At 35.5% G+C, this 25191-nt stretch overlaps 1 protein-coding gene across 6 annotated transcripts in view; it reads right to left on the reverse strand.

Annotated features, from left to right (window-relative positions):
• RNGTT (RNA guanylyltransferase and 5'-phosphatase) overlaps positions 1–25191 on the reverse strand; it is a 362295-nt gene that overhangs the window by 209375 nt on the left and 127729 nt on the right. For all 6 annotated transcript variants that reach the window (XR_007401296.1, XM_025444846.3, XM_049092354.1 and 3 more), the window contains exons 10-11: positions 22358–22429; positions 17409–17573 (exon numbers count right to left, since the gene is read on the reverse strand). Coding sequence is in view for 5 of the 6 variants with exons in the window: in XM_025444846.3 (XP_025300631.1) it covers positions 17409–17573; positions 22358–22429 (237 nt within the window). In the remaining variant the exon portion in view is untranslated. The remainder of the gene's footprint in view (positions 1–17408; positions 17574–22357; positions 22430–25191) is intronic.

Genomic DNA, 25191 nt, shown 5'->3' on the forward strand with positions numbered 1-25191 from the left:
TGTTACAGTGTGTATCACAAAGGAAAACAAAACCTCACTGTATACAAAGCACATAAGGGAAATGATATGATTCAAAAAACATTTTAAATGGTAAGATGCACAAAGGCAAACACAAAAAGAAACAAGGCTCACAATATTAGTCACAATCTTAACAGTCAAGACAAAAAAAAAGATTAAACAAGTAAAAAAAAAAAAAACAGTTTATAAGTCTAAAGATAAATCCAAATGAATAAACAATTATCTGTGGATTTATCATCACCAAAAAGTACTGTATTTATAGTATGAATATTCATGAAGAAACTTTAAAAGACATTATAATTAAACAAACAGACACTAGTTATTAGGAAGCTTTCATTTACCTCACTTAGTCCACAACAGATTGAACCAAAAATAAATATTAAGACAAAAATCAAAAACATAATTAGTAAGGTAAGTCTGACATATATCAACATTTTTACCCTGAAATTATAAAAATAACATCTTTTGAAGGGTCTAAGAAACAGTAAAAAGAATTATAATGTCTTATAATAAGTTCCAAAAAGCAGAAAAATACAGATAATATTTTTCATCTTAACACAATAAAATTTAAAATAACAAATTCAGAAAATAAAGACTCTTCCACCCTGAAATTTCACAACTTTTTAATGAACATAGAAAAGGCAAAAAATAAAATTGCAGAATTCTTAAAAACATAACAAAAGTTACCTGATATCATATTATAGTTATCAGACTACAGCAGTCTCAGAGAAAATTTTAAGTACTAATATCTGCAAGAAAAGAATGAGAATCAATGAGTTCAGTGTCAAACTCAAAAAGTTAATAAAGGACAGGGTACCTGGGTGGCTCAGTCAGTTAAGCGTCTGACTTTTGGTTTTGGCTCAGGTCTCATGAGTCATGAGACGGAGCCCCACATCTGGCTCTATGCTGGACATGGAGCCTGCTTAAGATTCTCCCTCTGCTTAACATTAAATAAAGTTCTTTAAGGACAATAAAATAAAGAGAGGTACAAACCAAAGATTAATTAAAATAAAAGTAGGTTTTGCTTAGGAAAAGTACAGAGATCTGTAACTGAAAGCTGGTTTACTGTGGAGGCAAAAAATAAAAATAAAAATAAAAAATAAAAATAAATAAAAGCTACTATTATTAAGGAAAAAAAAGTAAAGAGAGGCACCTGGGTGGCTCAGTCAGTTAAGCATCTGCCTTTGGCTCAGGTCACAATTCCGGGATTCTGAGATCGAGCCCTGCTTTGGGCTACCTGCTCTGGGGAAGGCTATTTCTCCCTCTGCCCTCTCCCTCCATCCTTCCCCCTGCTCCTGCTGTTGCTCAATCTCTCTCTCAAAAATAAATAAAATATTTTAAAAAAGAATAAACCAAAGAAAGAAATATTCAACTAATAAATCCTGAGAGGAAATAACCATAAAAACAAAAGAAATCTAAAATCTTATAATTACTTTCTCAACCCTATACAAGTCATTTTAAAATACTAATAAAGTAGATATCTTACAAAGAATGTTAATTACCAAAACAGACTTCAGAAGAGGGAGAAAATCTAAACAAACCAATTTTCATAGGAGACGTAGAGAAAGTCCAATAAATCTGTTTAACCCAACCCCAAAATACTAGAGCCCAAAAAGTTTCATGGGAGAATTCCACAAAACCCATCAAAATAGGCAATTTAAGGCTACTAAAACTACTCCAGAACAAAGCAAAAAAGAAAAAAAAAAGAAAAAGAGAGAGAGAGAAAGAAAATCCTATGTTCTTTTTATGAAACAAGTATAACACTGAAGGAAAAGTTACCAAAGATTTACAGAACAGGATCATTTATGAACATCAATGCAAAAATCCTAAATAAAATGTTAGGAAAAAAACTAGGGAGCACATCTTTTAAAATTAATACATTATGTATTATGGAGAGAGCTATTCCATGCTCATGGATAGGAAGATTCAATAATGTCAAAATGTCAGTTCTTACCAACTTGATCTATAGATTCAATGCAATACCAATTAAAATGCCAGCAAATTACTTGGGGATACTGACAAATTGACTCTAACGTTTATATGGAGAGGCAAATCACCCAGAAAACCAACATAATATTGAAAAGAAAGAAACAAAGTTGGAGGCCTGACACTACCTGACTTTAAGACTTACTACAAAGTTATAGTAATCAAGATACTGCATACTAGCAAAAGAATAGATCAGTAGAACAAAGTACATAGCCTAGAAACAGATTCATATATACACAATCAACTGATCTATGACAAGGGAGCAAAGACAATACAATGGGGCAAAGATAGATAGTGGTGTTTTAACAACTGAATATCATATGCCAAAAAATGAATCTAGACACAGACTTTACGCCTACACAAAAATTAACTCAAAAAAATCATAGACCTGAATGTTAAAAGCAAAACTATGAAACTCCTAGAAAATAACACAGGAAAAACCCTAGATGACCTTCAGTATGGTTATGCCTTTCTAGAATATAATACCAAACACATGATCCAGGAAAGAAATAATTGATAAACTGGACTTCATTAAAATTACAAACTTCTGCTCTGTGAAAGGTAATGTCAACAGAATGAGAAGACAAACCATATACTACAAAAAAATTTGAAGAAACGCATCTAATAAGGACTCTTAACCAAAATATCCAAAGACTCCTAATAACAAAATGAAAAACTAAATTAAAAAATTGGTCACAGACAAAAAAACGCTTCACCAAAAGATTTAGAAGAAAAATAAGGAAATGAAAAGATGTTCCATATCATATGTCATTAAGGAACTGCAAATTTAAAAACTAATAAGATATCACTATACACATAGTAGAATGCCCAAAATCTAAAACACTGACATCACCAATTGCTCAGAAAGATGTGGAACAGGAACTCTCACTCATTGCTGGTGGAAACACAAAATGGCACAGCCACTTTGAAAGACAGCTTAGTAGTTTATCAAAAAAATAAAATATATTATTATACTCCTTGGTATTTACCCAAAAAAGTTGAAAACTTATGTCCACACAAAACCTACACATGGGTGTTTATAGCAGCTTTATTCATAAACTGCCAAAACTTGGAAACAATCAAGATGTCCCCTTCAGTAGATGAACGCATAAATAAACTGTGGTACATCCAAACAAAGTAATATTACTCGGCACTAAAAAGAAATTAACTATCATGCCATGAAAAAAGACATGGAGAAATGTAAAGGCACATTACTAAGTGAAAGAAACCAGTCTAAAATAGTGTGATCCAAAAAATAAAATAAGGGGCACCTGGCTGGCTCAGTCCATAGAGCATGCAACTATTGATCTTGGGGTTGTGAGTTCAAGCCCCATGCTGGGAAACAAAATTACTTAAAAGTGAAATCTTAAAAAATAACAGGGATGCCTGGGTAGCTCAGCAGTTGATCATCTGCCTTTGGCTCAGGGCGTGACCCCAAGATCTGGGATTGAGTCTCACCTCAGGCTCCTCCTGGGGAGCCTGCTTCTCCCTCTGCCTATGTCTCTGCCTCTCTCTCTGTGTCTCTCATGAATAAATAAATAAAAATCTTAAAAAAAATAAAATAAAATAAAATAAGGGTGATTCCAACTATATGACATACTGATAAAGGCAAAAAAAGACAATATAAAAATCAGCAGGGCTAGGGTGCCTGGGTGGCTCAGTTGGTTTGGCATCCAACTCTTGGTTTCAGCTCATGAGCTCGGAGTTGTGGGATGAAGCCCCATACTGGGCTCTACACTCAGCACAGAGTCTGCTTGAAATTCTCTGTCTTCCCACCACTCGTGCTCACTCCTCTCTCACTCACTCTCTCTCGCTCTCAAATAAATAAAAATTTTTTTAAAAAAATCAGAAGTTGCCAAGGGGCAGGGGAAAGAGAATTATGATTAAGCAGAGCATGGATTTATAGGGCAGTGAAAATACCCTGTATGATACTATAATGATGGATATGTGATATTAATATATTTTTCCAACCTACAAAATGTACAACACCAAGAGGAAATCCTAATGTACACTACAGACTTGGAATGATTAGAGTGTCAATGTATGTTCATTGGTGGCAACAAAAGTAACATTTTGGTGAGTGACACTGATAATATAAGAGACAATGAATGTATAATGGCAGCAGGTGTATGGAAAATCTCTGTATCACCCTTTAATTTTGTTGTGAGAGAAGGACCTAAGATGGCACAGTAGTAGGAGGACCTAAGCTTGCCTCCTCCCCCAATCAGTTAGATAAATATTAAATCATTCTAAACACCCAAGAAATCGATCTGAGGACTAAAGGAACACACTGCACAACTAGAGGGACAGAAGAGGCCACATCATGGAAGGCGGAGGTGTGGAGATACGGTTTGGGAAAAAACAGATCACAGATGCTGTGTAAGGGAATGAGCCGAGGTCCAGAAAGGGGAGGAAAATAGGGGAAGAGAGAAAGTGAGGGAAGGAAGGAGAGAGGACGGGAGGGAGGGAGGAAGAGGGAGAATACACACAGAAAATTGCACAAGGAAAACATTTTCCCAAAGCCAGTAACTGGGAAAACATGAGGGGCTGATTTTTCTGAGTTTTTACAACCAGCAGGGCTCCAAAAATAGAGATTTAGAGACCTGTGGCAGTGCTGGTGTGGAGACCAGTGGGTGCTGCAATGGTCCTATGGAAAAGAGGGCAGATAGCCCAGGAGCAGATGGCGAAACCTGAAGATCCCCTGGGATGCACGAGAGAGATGGTTCCTCCTTCTTGGAGTATATCTAGGAGATGAGCAAGTACCATTTTCCTTCACCATCCCCTTAGCATAACCTCCCCAGGCCTCTCAGCATAAACTAACCAGTAAGCAGCACAGCCAACAATGGCAGCTTAAACAGCTTACACCAGGCCCCACCCCCTGCAGTTAGCTAGTGCAGCTTTACTTGGGCAAGTATGCCTGAGGACCAGTGCATCAGGCCCCTCCCCCAGGAGACCAGCACAAATCCCATGACTACTGACTATAGCATCAGGTCTCTTTTAATAAACAGACCAGAGCACACCTAGTTAAAAAACTTACCACCGTATGGCCAAGGTCCAAATATTCCATACTTCAGGCAAGGAAAAACTCTGTAGAGGACTAGCCACAGGAAAGAGCAGGCAAGATACAGCAGCAGAGTGCACACAGCATACACCAGAGACACTTCCTGAAGCACCAGGCCCCGGACAGTATATGACCTCTTCTTCATAAAGCCATTACCCTTGGGGGCAAGAAACATAACCAGATTTCCTAACACACTAAAGAAGACACAGACCTAGGGACACCTGGGTGGCTCACCAATTGAGCATCTGCTTTTGGCTTAGGGCGTGATCCCAGAGTTCCAGGATCAATCCCACACCAGGCTCCCTGCATGGAGCCTACTTCTCCCTCTGCCTATGTCTCTCCCTCTCTCTGTGTGTCTCTCATGAATAAATAAATAAAATATAAAAAAAAAAAGATGATGATGACAACAACAAAATGCCAAGACAGATGAATTCATCTCAAAAGAAAGAACAAGAGAAGGTCACAGTCTGGGATCTAACTGAAACAGATATAAGTAATATTCGTGATCCAGAATTTAAAGCAACAATCATAAGGGTAATAGCTGGACTTGAAAAAAGCATAAAAGACACCAGGGGGGTTTTTACCACAGAGATAAAAGACCTAAAAACTAGTCATGCCAGAATGAAAAATGCAATAAACAAGACTTGAAACGCACTGAATGTAATGACCACAAGAGTAGAAGAAGCAGAGGAACAAATATGTGATACAAAAGATTAAATTATGGGAAATAATGAAGCTGAAAAGAAGGGGGGAAGAAAAATATTGGATCAATGTTGACAGGAAACTCAGCAACTTCATAAACTTAATAACATTAATAATATGAAAGAGTCCCAGCAGGAGACAGAGGGGAAAGGGGCAAAACATTTACTTGAGGAAATTATAGGTGACAACTTCCCTAATCTGGGGAAGGAAACTGACATCCAAATCCAGGAGGCACAGAGAACTCCCATCAAAAACAACAAAAGCAGGCTAACACCAAGATATATTGTAGTTAAACTACCAAATGTAGAGATTAAAAAAAAAAAAACTAAAAGCAGTAAGACAAAAGAAGCTCCTAACTTACAAAGGAAGACACATAGGGTTAGCAGCAAGTCTATCCACAGAAACCTGACAGGCAAGAAGAGAGTGGCATGATACATTCAATGTGCTAAATGGTTAAAATATTCAGCCAAGAATACTCTATCGAGCAAGACTGTCATTCAGAATAGAAGGAGAAATAAAACGTTTCCCAGACAAACAAAAACTAAGAAGTTTGTGACCACAAAACCAGCCCTGCAAGAAATATTAAAGGAGATACTTTGAGTGGAAAGAAAAACCAAAATCAACAAAGACTAGAGAGGAAGAAAGAAAATCTCCAGAAATGACAAAACAAGTAATAAAATTAAGCATTAAATTCATATCTACCAATAATTACTCTGAATGTAAATATACTAAATGCTGCAATCAAACAACATAGGCAGATGGATTAAAAAAAAATACCCATCTATATGCTGCCTATAGGAGACTCATTTTGACCTTAAAAACACCTCTAGATTGACAATGAGGGGATGAAGAAATATTTACCATGCAAATGGATGTCAAGAAAAGCCAAGTAGCAATACTTGTATCAGACAAACCAGATTTTAAACCAAACACTGTAACAAGAGATCAAGAAGGCCACTACATCATAATAAAGGGGTCTATCCAACAAGAAGATCTAACAGTTGTAAATATTTATGCCCCCCAACGTGAGAGCACCCAAATATATAAAACAATTAATATAAACATAAAGGAACTTACTGATAAAAATACAGTAATAGTAGGGGACTTTAACACCCCCACTTAAAATGGACAGATCATCTAAGCAGAAAATCAACGAGGAAACACACTGAACCAGATGGATTTAACAGATATATTCAGAACATTTCATCCTAAAGTAGCAGAATATACATTCTCTTTGAGTGCACATGGAACATTCTCTGGAAAAGATCACATGCCAGGTCACAAATCAGGCATCAACAAGCACAAAAAGAAATCATACTTTGCATATTTTCCGACAATGCTATAAAACTTGAAGTCAACCACAAGAAAAAATTTGAAAGACCAAAAATACATGGAGACCAAAGAACATCCTACTAAAGAATGAATGAATCAACCGAGATACTAAAGAAGAAATTTAAAAATACATGGAAAAAATGAAAATATGATGGTCTAAAACATTTGTGATGTAGCAAAAATGGTCATAAAAAGTATATAGCAATACAGGCCCACTTCAAGCAGCAAGAAAAATCTCAAACACACAACCTAATCCTTACACCTAAAGAAGCTAAAAAAAGAACAAATGAAGTCTAAAGCTAGCAGAAAAGGGGAAATAATAAAGATCAAAGCAGAAATAATGATATACAAACAAACAAAAGACAGTTGAACAGATCAATGACACGAGGAGCTAGTTCTTTAAAGAATAAAATTGATAAACTCCTAGACAAAATTATGAAAAAGATAACAGAAAGGATCCCAATAATATTACTCAGCCATTAGAAACGACAAATACCCACCATTTGCTTCAACGTGGATGGAACTGGAGGGTATTATGCTGAGTGAAATAAGTCAGAGAAGGACAAACATTATATGGTCTCATTCATTTGGGGAATATAAAAAATAGTGAAAGGGAATAAAGAGGAAAGGAGAAAAAATGAGTGGGAAATATCAGAAAGGGAGACAGAATATGAGAGACTCCTAACTCTGGGAAACGAACTAGGGGGGGTGGAGGGGGAGGTGAGTGGGGGGTGGGGGTGACTGGGTGACAGGCACTGAGGGGTACACTTGATGGGATGAGCACTGGGTGTTATTCTATATGTCGGCAAGTTGAACACCAATAAAAAATAAATTTATATTAAAAAATAATAATAAAAAAATAAAAATTTTTTAAAAAGGATCCCAAGAAACAAAACCACAAACGTGAAAGGAAAGATCACAACCAACAGCACAGAAATACAAATGATTATAAGAGAATATTATGAAAAATTATACACAAACTGGGCAATCTGGAAGAAATGGATAAATTCCTAGAACCATATAAACTACCAAAACTGAAAAGAAACAGGAAACTTGAACAAATCAATAACCACCAAGAAAAATTGAATCTGTAATCAAAAATCTCCCAACAAACAAAAGTCCAGGGCCAGATTACCAAGGGAATTCTACCAAACATTTAAAGAAAAGTTAATACCTATTTTTCTCAAAGTGTTCCAAAAAATAGAAATGGAAGGAAAACTTCCAAACTCATTCTATGAGGCCAGTATTACCTCAATTCCAAAACCAGATAAAGACCCCACTGAAAAGGAGAATTACAGGCAAATGTCCTGATGAACACGGATGCAAAAATTCTCAACAAGATACTAGCTAATTGGATCCAGTGGTACATTAAAAAAGATTATTCACCACGACCAAGTGGGATTTATTCCTGGGCTACAGGGGTGGTTCAACATCTGCAAATCAATCAATATAAATATGCCACATTAATAAAAGAAAAGAACCATATAATCCTCTCAATAGATGCAGAAAAAGCATTTGAGGGGGCAGGGCAGGATGGCAGAAGAGTAGTGTCTCAAGTCACCTGTCCCCACCAACTTACCTAAATAACTTTCAAATCATCCTGAAAACCTGCGAATTCAGCCTGAGATTTAAAGAGAGAACAGCTGGAATGCTACAGTGAGAAGGGTTCGCACTTCTATCCAGGGACAGGAGGAGGCTGGGAGGACACAGGACTGCGAGGATGCTCCTGCTGCCGGGCGGCCCTGAGCTGTGCAGATCAGCACCCCCCACTTCCCGAGCATCCAGGCCAGTGTGGACTGGGAGACTACGGTAGTTACTGCGGGAGCTGACACTAGAGCTGGAGAGCTGGCTGCCGCCAGTCTTGTTGTTCCTCCCTGTGTCACCTTGTGCCTGGGACTGAGCGGGGCCACCAGGGAACAGGGGCCTTATAGGATAAATAGCTCCCACTGAACTGTGCATGTGGCAGGGGGCAGGGCAGCTCCCCCCAGGTGCACACACCTGGGAATCAGCACAGCAGGCCCCTCCCCCAGAAGACCAGCTGGAAGGACAGGGGAAGAGCAAGTTCCTGACCAAACAGCACTGAAAAGCTCCGGGGAAAGTTGAGGGACTTACAGTATATAGAATCAGAGGATACCCCTCCTTGTTTTTTTTGTTAGCTTTTGTTTTGTTTTGTTTTGTTTTTCGTTTCCGTTTTTTGTTGTTTCCTTTTGTCTCCCCCTTTTTTTCTTTTTTTTTTCCTTCCTTTTTCCAGTACAACTTGGTTTTAGCCACTCTGCACTGAGCAAAATGACTAGAAAGAACTCACCACAAAAGAATCAGAAACAGTCCTCTCTCCCACAGAGTTACAGAATTTGGATTACAATTCGATGTCAGAAAGCCAATTCAGAAGCACAATTATAAAGCCACTGGTGGCTCTGGAAAAAGCATAAAGGATTCAAGGGACTTCATGACTGCAGAATTTAGATCTAATCGGGCCAAAATAAAAAATCAATTAAATGAGATGCAATCCAAACTGGAGGTCCTAACGACGAGGGTTAATAGAAGAAAGAGTGAGTGACATAGAAGACAAGCTGATGACAAGGAAGGAAGCTGAAGAAAAAGAGAAAAACAATTAAAAGATCCTGAGGAAAGGTTAAGGGAAATAAATGACAGCCTCAGAAGGAATAATCTAATTTAACTGGGGTTCCAGGGGGCACCAAAAGGGACAAAGGACCAGAAAGTGTATTTGAACAAATCATAGCTGAGAACTTCCCTAACTTGGGGAGGGAAACAGGCATTCAAATCCAGGAGATAGAAAGGTTCCCCCCGCCAAATCAATAAAAACCGTTCAATCCTGACATTTAATAGTGAAACTTGCAAATTTCAAAGATAAAGAGAAAATCCTTAAACCAGCAAGAGACAAGAGATCCCTAACTTATATGGGGAGAAATATTAGATTAACAGCAGACCTCTCCATAGAGACCTGGCAGGCCAGAAAGGGCTGGCAGGATATATTCAGGGTCCTAAATGAGAAGAACATGCAGCCAAGAATACTTTATCCAGCAAGGCTCTCAATCAGAATAGAAGGAAAGATAAAGAGCTTCCAAGATAAGCAGAAACTGAAAGAATATGTGACCACCAAACCAGCTCTGCAAGAAATATTAAGGAGGACTCTGTAAAAGAAAGAGGAAGTCCAAAGAAACAATCCACAAAAACAGGGACTGAATAGATATTATGACGACATTAAGTTCATATCTTTCAATAGTAACTCTGAACGTGAATGAGTTTAATGATCCCATCAAAAGGCACAGGGTTTCAGACTGGATAAAAAAGCAAGACCCATCTATTTTCTGTCTACAAAGAGACTCATTTAAGACAGAAGGACACCACAGCCTGAAAATAAAAGGTTGGAGAACCATTTATCATTCAAATGGTCCTCAAAAGAAAGCAGGGGTAGCCATCCTCATATCAGATAAATTAAAGTTTATCCCAAAGATAGTAGTAAGAGATGAAGAGGGGCACTATATCATACTTAAAGGATATATGCAACAAGAGAACCTAACAATCATGAATATTTATGTCCTGAATGTGGGAGCTGCCAAGTATATCAATCAATTAATAACCAAAGTTAAGACATACTTAGATAATAATACACTTATACTTGGAGACTTGAACACGGTGCTTTCTACAATTGATAGATCTTCTAAGCACAACATCTCCAAAGAAACAAGAGCTTTAAATGATACACTGGACTAGATGTATTTCACAGATATTTACAGAACTTTACATCCAAACGCAACTGAATACACATTCTTCTCAAGTGCACATGGAACTTTCTCCAAAATAGACCACACACTGGGTCACAAATCAGGTTTTAACTGATACCAAAGATTGGGATTGTCCCCTGCATATTTTTCAGACCATAATGCTTTGAAACTTGAACTAAATCACAAGAAGAAATTTGGAAGAAATTAAACACGTGGAGGTTAAAGACCATTCTGCTAAAAGATGAAAGGGTCAACCAGGAAATTAGAGAAGAATTAAAAAGATTCATGGAAACTAATGAGAATGAAGATACAACCGTTCAAAATCTTTGGGGTACAACCAAAGCAGTCCTGAGAGGGAAATACATCGCAATACAAGCATCCCTCAAAAAACTGGAAAAAACTCAAATACAAAAGCTAACCTGGCACCTAAAGGAGCAGGAGAAGGAACAGCAAATAAAACCTCCACCCAGCAGAAGAAGAGAGCTAATAAAGATTTGAGCAGAACTCAATGAAATAGAGACCAGAGAATATGGAACAGATCAACAAAACCAGGAGTTGGTTCTTTGAAAGAATTAATAAGATAGATAAACCATTAGCCCATCTTATTAAAAACAAAAGAGAAAAGACCCAAATTAATAAAATCACAAATGAAAAAGGAGAGATCACCATCAATACCAAGGAAATACAAATGATTTTAAAAACATATTATAAGCAGCTATATAACAATAAATTAGGAAATCTAGAAGAAATGGATGCATTTCTGGAAAACCATAAACTACCAAAACTGGAACAGGAAGAAATAGAAAACCTGAACAGGATGATAACCAGGGAGGAAATTGAAGCACTTATCAAAAACCTCCAAGACACAAAAGTTCAGGGCCAGATGGCTTCCCAGGGGAATTCTATAAAACGTTTAAAGAAGAAACTATACTTATTCTACTAAAGCTGTTCCGAAAGATAGAAAGGGATGGAATACTTCCAAACTCGTTCTATGAGGCCAGCAACACCTTAATTCCAAAACCAAAGACCCCACCAAAAAGGAGAATTACAGACCAATATCCCTGATGAACACATATGCAGAAATTCTCAACAGGATACTAGCCAATAGGATCCAACAGTACATTAAGAAGATTATTCTTCTTAAACAAGTGAGATTTATCCCTGGGATGCAAGGCTGGTTCAACACTCATAAAATAATCAACGGGATAGATCATATCAACAAGTGTTATGCTATATGTTGGCAAATCGAATGCCAATAAAAAAAATACCAAAAAATAAAGTTAAAAATAGAACAACCGTAGGATCCAGCCATTGAACTATTATGCATTTATCCAAATAATACAAAAATATTGACTTAAAAGGTTATATGCACCCCAATGCTTATAGCAGAATTATCTATAATAGCCCAATTATGGAAACGCCCTAGATGTCCATCAACTGATGAAGAAGACGTAGTGTGTGTCTCTGTGTGTATATATATACAGATATAGATATAAATGAGTATTAGCCATGAAAAGAATAAAATCTTGCCACTTGCAACTACATGGATAGAGGTAGAGAGTATCACCCTAAGCAAAGTAATTCAGAGAAAGACAAATACCACATGATTTCACTCATATGTGGCATTTAAGAAACAAAACAAATGAACATGGAACAAGAGGCAAACCAGAAAATAGCCTCTTAACTATAGAGAACAAACTGAGGGTTGCCAGAGGGGAGGTGGTAAGGGGGACTGGTTAAATAGGTGATGGGTAGGGATGCCTGGGTGGCTCAGCGGTTGACTATCTGTCTTCGACTCAGGGTGTGATCCCGGAGTTGGGAGATGAAGTCCCACATCGGGCTCCCTGCAAGGAGAGTGCTTCTTCCTCTGCGTATGTCTCTGCCTCTCTCTCTCTCTGTGTCTCTCATGAATGAATGAATAAATAATCTTAATAATAAATGAATGAATAAAAATAGGTGATGGGTATTAAGGAGAGCACTTGTAATGAGCACTGGGTGTTGTATGTAAGTGATGAATCACTAAATTCTATACCTGAAACTAATATTACACCATAGGTTCACTAATGGTGATTTAAACAAAAACCTGGGGACACCTGGGTGGCTCAGTAGTTGAGTGCATGCCTTTGGCCCAGGGCATGATCTTGGAGTCCCAGGATCGAGTCCCACATCAGGCTCCCTGCGTGGAGCCTGCTTCTCTGTCTGTCTGTGTCTCTGCCTCTCTCTATGTCTCTCATGAATAAATAAATAAAATCTTCTAAATAAATAATAAGCAAACAATAATAAACAAAAACCCGAAACCAAAAAAAAAAAAAACAAAAACAAAACAAAACAAAACGTGAACCTAAAACTGCTCTAAAGAAATTATAATAAAAACACTTACAATAATACAGTAAGATTAACTAGGGCTTATCACATCAGGAAATATGTTCATTTAATTCATGAGATAAACAAATCTAACAGAAAAAGATAATGATATTTTACCCATAGTACATAAAAAGCCACTTGACAACACTGAATACTTAATTCTTGTTTAAAAGCAAAGCAACTCAGTAAAATAGAATCAGACACTTGTTTAACTTGATAAAATAGATTCCAGACTCAAAGACAATATATTATACTTTGAAGAATCACTAGAAGCATTCCTACTCAAATCATAAACAAAACAAGGATCCCTATAACTATCACTAGTTTAAAATTGTATTCATGCATAACTGAATCAGATGAGAAAAAAATTAATGTATGAAAAGTCTAAAGAGGAAAACTATGTCTATTTATACTTAATATGCTTAAATACCTAGAAAATCCAGAGAATCAACTAAAGAATTATTACAAACAGTAACAAAATATACAGTGAGAATTGTATAAAATCAGTATTTGAAAATTAACAGCTTTCAAATTTAAAAATTCATCTTGTATAAAAGGTATCTGCTAAAGTCCTACAGGTAACATCACCCTTAATAGTTAAAAACAAACTTTTCCTGCTCCAAACAAAAGGAACAAATATGGCTTGTTCACTCTCCCTACTTCCATTCAACATTAAATAAGAGGCTCTAGCCAGGGCAAAAAGGCAAGAGCAAAAAAAGATATACAGACTGGAAATGGAAAGTAAAAGTACCCCCTTTTTTCCAGACAACATGTTTGTCTACATAAAAAGATCTGATGAAATCTACAAAAAGCAATCTAAAAAACTAAAGAAAACTATTTCTATTTATACTTAATATGATTAAATAACTAGAAAATCTAAGAAAATTAACTGAAGAATTATTACAAACAGTAACAAAATATTTTAAGATATTTAACAAGACTGTAAGAAAAAATCAATATACAAAAATCAATGTATTACTATATATTATCAAAAATTAAAAATTGAAATTTTTTATTTTTTTTAAAGATTTTATTTATTTATTCATGAGAATACACAGAGAGGAGAGAGAGAAGCAGAGACACAGGCAGAGGGAGAAGCAGGCTCCATGCAGGGAGCCCGATGTGGGACTCAATCCCGGGTCTCCAGGATCACACCCTGGGCTGCAGACAGTGCTAAACCACTGAGCCACCAGGGCTGCCCCTGAAATTTTTTAAATGCTATATATATCAAACAGTATGAAACCAATCTGAAAAAACTAGGATGAGTAAAACCTGATCCTTAAAACTACAAAAATAGCTGAGAGAAATTAAAGACCTAAATAAAAGGAAAATACCAGGTTGATGAATTGGAAAATTCAACATTGTTAGGGTATCAATTCTTCTCCCTAAATTGATCTCTACAATCAATGCAATTCCAGTCCAAATCCCAGCTTCCATTTTGTATATACTGACAAGCTTATTCTAAAACTCATAGGAAAATGTAGAGGCCTAGAATAGCCAAAACAACTTCAAAAAAGAAGTATAAAATTGGAAGATTAATCCTATCTCATTTCAAGATTTAATTTGAAAAGTAATCAAGACAGTGTGGTACTAGTGTAAAGGCAGACAAATAAAAACAAGAGAAAAGAACAAAATCTAGAAAAAGACCCAAACATACATGACAACCTATTTTTCATAAAGGTACAAATACAATTCAATGAAAAAGGATAGTCTCTTCAATAATTAGTGCAGACACAATGGAATATTCCTATGCAAAACAAAGAAACAAAAATCTACCAAATGAGGAAAAACAACGCAAATGTCTAAGCTATGGAATAGTTAAATTATGGTTCACTAATAAGATGGAAATCTGTGCAACTGTTAAAAAAAATTAGGAAGGAAGGAAGGAAGGAAGGAAGGGAGGGAGGGAGGGAGGGAGGGAGGGAGGAAAAAAAAAAGAATGAAAAGGGGATAACCTCAAAGTACCAATAGGGCAAAGGGACTCAAAATACATTAAGTAGAAAAAGCAAAGTACAGAACAGTATGTTAAGAGTCATCTCTTGGATGAGGTTGGTAAGAATATTAACAAATGTATTTGCTTATATATGCAGAGGAAAATTCTGACAGATACAGTAAATGCTAATGGCAATGGTGATTCTTCTTAGGTGATAAATGAATAGGAAACCTTCAGAGAAACTTTGCTGCATGATTTTTACAATTTTGTAAACCATATTAATCATTCAAATAATTCTTTTTTAATTGGTCCTCAAGCTGTAAATACAAATAAGTTGTAATTTGAGAAGCTGCTACTTATTTTTACTACCTTGGATATTATATTGTAACTATGTATATTAAAGTTAAAAACTGAACAACTCATGATCTTTTCACTGGGCTTGACAGATCAAATGACAAATTGAGTAGGTTTTTACAGAGCTACATAAAGTCCTAAAATCAAAGTTATCACCATGATTTTAACAATATACAGAAAAAATATTCTATGTTCTGCAAAAACATGCATTCTTTGTAGTTGTAAATTTTGTTTAAAACCACATAAAAACTTTCCTCATAAAATGATACACACTTCTCTGACAAATGCTTTATCATTCATAATATCACTAGTTCACCCATTGCCATTAGCAATGATAAAAATAATTATTTCTACAGCAATAATCTGTTTACTGTACCTACTATCCTATACCTGGTGTTACTACTCTTATCCTTTAGACCATGCTACAAAATGAGCTTTCCTTCTGTATTCCTGGGAACAAAAAGTAACAGTAAGAACTGGAAATGGTGGGGAGGGAAGTATAGTTAAAATTCCAACCAAAATTCCTTTAAAAAAGAGAATATGCTTCTTAAAGGGGCTACATAAAGAAAGAAAAAAAAAAGAACAGGTTTTTCTAGTGGAAAACTACATGAAAAACTGTTCAACCCAACAATTTCATATCCCTAAAGAACAGTTTTCTAATAGTCATCCACTGCAAATATGTCTAAGTAGCACTGATTCAGACTCAAGAAACCTATACAATCTAAGACACATTTTCTTAAATGCTGAACTTGAATTATAACAGCATAAGCTGTCAAGTTAATTTTTTTTTCAAAACCAATGCAAACTAAAACCATGTGGCTTTTGCCCAACTTTTACACTGATTTATAACTTCAAAAGTATTTCTGTAAGAGACTACTGCTCCAGTTAGCAAATTTTCACCAATGACATGGCCCAGGTTAAGTGTTAGCCAACCTTATCCTTACCCTATAGATTGGGCAGGGCACAGAAATAGAGACCCTGATAACATTCCTGCTGCCATAACAGACACAAAAGGCAAGCAGTGAACCGTGAGAAGATCATGGCAGGAGTGGTCAATCAATAGTTCCACACCAAATATCAATAAAAATAGAATGATAACTTTATATCCCTTGACAGGAAAAAAGACAGGCCCTGGGCAGTGCTGGAATTACTGCTATTATTATATCCAAGGGCTAATACCAAATTAAGTGGACTTGAGCAGAATTAGGTAAAAATACAACAAAAACTTGCATCATCTAGCATGTGGAATTATACTAGAAAGGAGTTTAAAACACCTAATTGCATATGTTGCTATACTTCCTATATATTATTCTATCATAGCCACCCTTCTCCAAAACATAGTAATTTCATGGTGTATCTTTACTGTCAAATACCATGTAGCAGGTAAAAAATAACATGGCAAACCTCTAAGCAATGACCTGGAAATATTCCCACACCACATTGTTAGGTGAAAAAACAACAATCCAAGAAGATTCAGTATGATGCATTTTAAGTGCCAAAACAACAGAAAGAAGTAAAAGAAAACTCTCAATATATGTGTGTGTACACAAATGAATTTTTTGAGTAAGAGTAGTATGTACCAACCACAGGTGACCTTCAGAAAGCATAACAGGTGATTTTCACACTATATCATTCTTTACTGTTTACAGCTTTTTAAAAAAGATAACATAAACCAACAGCCATGAATTAAAAACTATTATGAGAAACAAGAAAGTAACCGAGTTTAAATTTCCATCACTGAGAATTTTACTTTGGAGAAGACTTGGGAAGTGCACATTTGTCCAGAATAGTGTTATATTCAATTAAAATAATTTCTGAAAAAAATCAAGACAACTGGGCAGTAAAATGTCATTCATATTCCTCTTATAAGCTGAATTATGACACGCTGTAAGTACTAATTAGAAAATTTTACCTTTCTTGACGTATAGATGTCAAAAAATGGCTTATTTCTGACACTAAACGGTTCCTGTGTTTTGTCAATGAGCCCAGTCTTCATTTTTTCATGTCGAGGGCTTATTATTTCTCTTTCTATACACTGCAGACGAATATTAAAATCACAATCTCCAACTGGCTGTGCCTGAATTAAATGAGACAATTATTTAAATTTCAACACTGAAAACTATTTTATCAGCATAATTATTAAGGCTGTCACAGTGTACATATCAGTCTACATAAACAGCATCCTTTGGACTTGTCTAATGCACACCCTGCATAACCACATATGCCAGTCCTGATTTCACTAATTAAACACACCTAAACACATACACAATTAGTTATTTTAAAACCATAAATGCATAAAATATAATGGAAGAGTGGTATAAATCTTCTCTAATATAAATTAATCTGATGTTTTCACATCTGAATTAAAGTATTAATATACTCAGTAATCATTTTTATTATTTGAATTAGTAAAATTATATAAATTAGTAAAACCTATATAAAACAAAAATCTACATAATTCAGGAAAGTATAAGCAAATAACACATCAAAATAAACAACATAGTCACCTAAATGTTTCTTGTTGCTTAAAGCACTAATGCTTTACAGGCCTCAATAAACACAAGATAATTATTAGACTAATACAATCTCAACTCTAAAAACTAATATAGAACAGTTTCCATAATATACTCAATTATATAGTTATAAAGAAAGCTCTTCATATACAGTATATAGTATGGTACACATATATGTGGTATAGATGATTTGAACCATAAAGTTAAAAGTGCATATACTTTTTCTGTAAATTGAAGGTAGGGGCTTTCCCTACCCTAATAGTATATATAATACAGCATCCAATACTTCATCTGGCTAACAGTAACCATCCAGATTAGTAGGATCACCTCATATCAAGTACCTTTCTTCTTTACTTTACAATTGGACACCCTTCCATGAATTTTTCTCACCTTTTCATCTTCTTCCTCTTCTCTAATCTATATTACTCAGCCTAACATTTACACAACCTAATGCTTACAAAAGGGTGGTAGTATTTGGTTAAGCTGTGGACATTAAATATGCCTTGAGGATGACTTTTTCTCAATTTTGGAAGGATGACAATTCTGATACTTAATAAGAATAAGGAGCAAGAGAGAGTAAGCCCTAGATATGAGGTAGTATAATATGTTCCCTTTACATGAAGGCATACAACTGTTTGTAAAAGGTATGTATTGAGGAAACATCAGTAAATCATCACAAAGTCCATTCTTTTCCATGACATCTGCATCATCAATAAGGTTGAAAAATCTAAAATGTTAGGCTTATTTATTAGACTTATTAGATGAATTCAGACTTCTATAAAATTAATGTGGAACAAGCAAGTTGTCCATTTTTTTAAGAAAATAAAGTCTAACAATCGTCTAAAAATATTTAAGTGGTCTAAATTTTCTTCTAAATACTTTTTACTTTAATATATATCATATATTTATGTATATATATTTATGTGTATGTATATTTATGTATATATACACATAAATCAAAGCAACAAGAAAAAATTGAAAGCAAGTTCACCTTCAAATCTATGCTGCCTTCAAGAAAGGAAGTACTTGATAGGTAGGTGATAAATCATTGAAAACAGACAACAGAAAGATCCTATCATTACCCTAACTAAAACCCTTCAATACTGCCCGACTTACATCCAGAACTAAGCTAAAATGCCTATTCAAGTCCCCTGGCCCCCTATTCTACAGATTATTCTCATTTCTTGCTGTGTCCCACATCCCACCACACATAAGTACACTAACAACCTCTAATGCTCCTGACCTCCATGATTCTATCCTTCAAAATTAATCCATGTAACTTTTTTCTCTTATCTGCAAGTCCATGCTTCCTTGACTCAACTGAACCCTGGTTAAACCGAAATACTCTCACCTCTCTAGTTCCTTTCATATATCCCTATATTTCTAACATATCTTTATTGTTCTTATACTATTATAATTATTTCTTTACATTTATTTCTCATCCATAAGACCAGTGGTACACAAATTTCTTTTGATTTTGTACTCAATCTAAATACATACCCTAACAAATGTTTACAATACATGCATGTTAATTTTTAATGAGTTGCAACATGTACAACTGTATATTTTATACAACAAAAATTGAATAGATAAAAATAAACAAAAGTTCTACTTTCTTCCCAAATCCCATTGTTGAAATGGTATTCTTTGGAGGCCAGTGTATCAAATTATAAATTCCCTGAAGGCAAGAAATTACATCTTATTCATCTGTGTATATCCACTACCAGGAACAGCACTTGACATATAAAAGATGATCAATGAAATCCTCCTGGACAAAATAAACTAAGGGAACTAAAAAGATTTTAACTATTTTTTCAAAACATCATTTTTTTTCTAATAGTAACCTTGATCTGGTGATTCAAAATAAGCTAGTTAACCATCAAGGCTCCATAATAAATTAAAGAATTAAATATATGACATGCTTTTGATTATAAATATATCCTAATATCAGAAATGTGGGGGGAAATGTGACTTTACAACTAATGGCACCGAAGTATTTATTGAGTAAATATAGACCTTGTAAAAGCATAACTTAACCATTCTTATAGCAAAATTAATGAATTTCCTAAACAGGACACAAAAGCACAAACTTTGAGAAGGTCTAGTAAGTTTGATTTCATGAAAACGAAAAACTCCTGTGCATTATAGATACTAATTTGCAGAAAATATTGTTTGTCACATACATAACCAAAAAAGGATTAGAATCCAGAAAAGATAATTAGTTCCTACACATTAAGGAGACTGACAACCAAATAGAAAAACCAGAAAATTATTCCAACTTAAGGTTAAATGACAAAAGAAAAATCCAAACAAGTAAAAATGAACATATGAAGTAGGCTTAACTTCATCAGTAATAAGGGAAAAGCAAATTAAAACAAGATGAGATACCATTTCACACACATCCAATTAGCAAAAACTTTAAACTCTGATAATACCAACTGTAGTTAAGTTGTTACGTCTACTTCTGAGAGGAATTCAGCAATGTAGCAAATACACCTGAAGTTGACAATTCAGTCAGAATCTCTATGATGGAAGTAGGGATAAAGGATTGTACTTTTTAAAAACACCTCAGGTGCTTACATCCCAAGAATGAGAACTGCCCTAGACAAATTCTGATGTATGCACACAAGAATATATTAAACTGTTTAATAGTAATATAATAGCAAAATACAGAAACCTAATTGTTCATCAAAAGGAAAAAAGACAAAATCTATATATTTATACAAAGCAATACTCAATAGTAATTAAAGTGAATGTACTAAACTTATATGCATTAATACAAATAAATCTCAACAAAATAATGTAGAGTAAATGCTTGGTACCACAGTATAGTGTAGTATTTATATAGCACTAGAACCCTTGCACAACAATACCACATATATTTTATGGACACACACATAGATAGTAAAGTTATTAAAAATACTCATGGAAACAATAAACATCAAATACAAGGTAGAAGTTGCTTCTAGGTAAGACGGTTAAGAATAAGATAAGTGAGGTATGCATGAGAAACTTCTGAATCTGTTATAATTTATCTTATTAAAAAGAGAGTGGAGTAAAAATGACAAAATGTTATGCTTCAATAAATCTGGTGATTAGTATATGTGCATTACTCATATCATTCTCTATACTTTTGTATACACTGAAATTTTTCATATTTTTTTAAAGAATTAGAAGGATGTTGTCAAAGACAAAGTTCCCAGGCTAAGAAGTGAGCCTGCATGGAACACACACTAAAACAGAGCTCAATGTCAAAAGGCAGAGGAGACAAAATTCTTCCATTCACAACAAAACAATGCTACCCCCACCCTTTAGGTCTCGTTATGGGTCAATGAACATTATTCCAAGATCTATGATAAGAGTAAGCCAATTCTGGAAAGCACTACTTTTGAGGCATATAGTAATCACAAACAGATGAAATTTAAATTTGGTGGTTTCTGACCTGAGTCTCTTAAATAGAAAACTGTTTGAAATCTATAAATTCGACAGAAAATGAAATATGTACATTGAAAATTTCCAGGAAAAAAAATGCCTTTAAAGTAATCTGGATTAATGCAATCCTGAATCTCAATACTATAATTTAAAATATATACCCCAAAAAAGAACTTTTAAAAAATTGTTATAAATCTTCAGAATTCTAAAACTTAAACAGCACTTTTAATTCCAGAATTCTTAATTGCTTTCAGTCTGGTTTGAATACTAAATGGCTATGCAATTTGAATAAGATATGTCTAGAGGAATGATTATACCTTTTCATAGATGTACACTATTGAAAGAGTTTCTCGCATTTACAGAAGTCATCTTGTACTGCCTAAATAATTTAGACACTGATACTATAATTAAACATGAACAGGCAGATTCTTGGCTTGTCTAAAACTATAGGAAATGGGTAGAAAATATAATTTCTATTTTTTGATATCTATTTATAACAGAATTTTATATTTTGTTTTTAAGTTTCCTGCCTGTACTCATGAATAACATATTTTTGCCCCCAAGTTATACATTCAATACCCATAATCAGCTTCTCTTTTTTTTTTTCAAGTGACAGTAATAAAATTGTGGGCTCTTTTTAATTGTATACAGGATAACTAAAACCAACACTTTCCATCTTATAAAATGCTGTCTTATTTTATCAGCTAAACTATTCTTCTTTACTCAGTTGAAGTAGTTAACAAAATCTAAAGACAGAGAAAGTTGCAAAATTATTATTAAGATAGCAAATAAGTAACTCAAGTCACAATTTTTCTCTCCTACTATCTCTAAGGCAGATAACAATTTTTATTTGTAAAAACAGATCTGTTATCTCAGGGACAATTTTTACTTTATAAATTATATTAATGGTACTTACATTGAATTTAATTATGTCATATATCAAATATCTAGGAACGGCCTGTCCATTAACTCTGTCAATAATCATTTCCTTAAAAGAGAAAAGAAGATTAAGTTTCTTCATACTTTAATGGCAATTTCTTTAATTTGATTAAAATATAACATATACACAGAAAGCACGTAAACCATATGTATACAACCTGATGAAACATTAAAATGAACACACTTATATCCAGATCAAATCAATAGACTGTCAGCATCCCATAAATTCCTGTCATGAATTTATTCTGTACTGAAATAAAATGATATAACAAGATCTCATTATGTATTTTTCTATTTGAATTACTATGTTACATTTTGTTTTATGTTTGATTTACTAAACAACTATTAGAAGAAAGAAACTACAAATTTTAAATTCCAAATATGAGGAATATTTTTATTTAAATTTTGTTAAATCACTTTTGCTTTAAAATTTGTTATAGGCCAACTACTTTAATCATAAAATTTGTAGGTATAAATGGTGCCCTTAATATAAATATATTCCCCATGTGAGCCAATGTGGTCTTCCTTGGTCCCATGTCCCTCTACTATGATCAAAGGGAACAGGACAAGAGAATATATTACATATTATAGCCATTAAATTAAAAAAAAATCTTAAATTCTGCACATGGACAGAAAAGAGATAAAGGACATTAAAAGATGATTATAAGCAGTGCCTGGGTGGCTCAACTGGTTGAGTGCCTGACTCTTGGTTTCTGGTTTCAGCTCAGGTCATGATCTCATGGGTCACTGGATCAAGCCCCATGTACAGCTGCACACTCAGCAAGCAGGGAGCCTGTTTGGAAATTTTCTCCCTCTGCCCCTCTCCCCGCTTGCGTGCTCTCTCTCTCTCTTTCTCTCTCTCCAAATAAATAAATATTTTTTCAAAAAAATGATTAGGCACATAATGTAGTATTTTATAAAATTTTAATTCTTAATAATACATTTTAACCTAAAATTATTTTTCTTTCCTCATATTCTTCCGAAGAAACTAAGCAGGATTTTTGTTATATAATTTCATGACAGAAAATCCACAACCATCCAAAAGTACAAAGAACACACTGACAAATATACTTTGTTAAGAAGCTATTACTAATTAATTTCTTTCCCAAATATGTATTTGCTAACCTGTAGATACTTATTCATGGTTATCACCTTCAACCCAACACACGGCATAAATTAAATCACTTTGTTATCTTAACCTGTTTACTAAATATTTTTACTTAAATACTTGTATCTGAGAATTTAATGAACCATCAAGGTGGCACCAAAAACAGGTTTAAATTCATTATTATTTTCAAAAATCTGTGGATGTAAATTAAGTGAACTTCCAGGTTCAGATAACAGCACAAAATTTCCCTTCCAAATTTCTGATGAAATGAGCAAAAATATTCCTTTGAGCATCAAAAATGTTCAATAGGAAGAGTTCAATAAGAAATAGCAAAAAGGAAATTTTATTATCAGCAAACAAAACAAGTAAAAGGAAATATACAAGTAACTATTAAAAACTGAAAACTACCTAGAATGGAAGATGGCAGAACAGTAGGGTTCCCAAATCACCTGTCCCCACCAAATTACCTAGATAACCTTCAAATCATCCTGAAAATCTACGAATTTGGCCTGAGATTTAAAAAGAGAACAGGGGATCCCTGGGTGGCATAGCAGGTTAGCGCCTGCCTTTGGCCCAGGGCATGATCCTGGAGACCCGGGATCGAATCCCACATCGGGCTCTCGGTGCATGGAGCCTGCTTCTCCCCTCTGCCTGTGTCTCTGCCTCTCTCTCTCTCTCTGTGACTATCATAAATAAATAAAAATTTTAAAAAAATTTAAAATAAATAAATAAATAAATAAAAAGAGAACAGCTGGAATGCTACAGTGAGAAGAGTTCACGCTTCTATCAAGGTAGGAAGACTGGGGCGGGGGGTGGGGGGGATAAAGAAACAAAAGGCATCCAAGGGCGAGTGCCCCCAGGACAGGAAAGCTCCGTCCCAGAGAAGCAGGAGCTTCAGCAATCTTCCCGGGGGGAAAGGCGCTCCCAGGGAGTTACAGCAGGACCCCAGGAGGGCGGGGATGCCCTCAGGCTCCCTGGGACACAAACAGACACCTGCGCCCCAGGGAGAGCGCGCCGAGCTCCCTAAAGGACTGCAGCGCGCGTATGCATTGACCTGGAGGCAGCTCGGAGGGGCTCCAGCAGCGGCTCCGCGGAGAGGGGGCTGCCGGCCAGGAGGGCGAATCCAACAGCACAGGCCTGGGAAGACAGGGAGCTGGGGACACAGCCCAAGATCCGGCCTCCCCCTGGGACAGGCAGAGGCCAGGAGGGGCCAGGACAGCAAGGACGCTCCTGCCCCGAGCTGAGCAGATCAGCAGCCCCGCCCCCGAAGCATCCAGGCCCTGCAGACGGAGAGCTCTGTAGTTACCGCAGGAGCTGAAACCAGGGCTCCAGAGCTGGCCGCAGCCACTGTGGTTGTTCCTCCTGGGGCCTCAAGGGGTAAACAACCCCCACTGAGCCCTGCACCAGGCAGGGGGCAGAGTAGCTCCCCCCAAGTGCTAACACCTGAAAATCAGCACATCAGGCCCCTCCCCCAGAAGACCAGCTAGACGGACAAGTTCCAGGGGAAGTCAAGGGACTTAAAGTATACAGAATCAGAAGATACTTTCCCGTGGTTTTTTGTTGTTGTTGTTGTTTTTGTTTTTGTGTTTTTTGGGGTTTTTTTTTTTTTTTTTTGCTTATTTTATTTGTTTCCTTCCCTCACCCTTTTTTTTCCTTTCTTTCTTTTTCTTTCTCTTTTTCTTCTCTTTACTTTTTTCTTCCTT

The sequence above is a fragment of the Canis lupus genome, chromosome 12 (assembly GCF_003254725.2).
Source record: "Canis lupus dingo isolate Sandy chromosome 12, ASM325472v2, whole genome shotgun sequence".
Taxonomy (NCBI): Eukaryota; Metazoa; Chordata; class Mammalia; order Carnivora; family Canidae; genus Canis; species Canis lupus.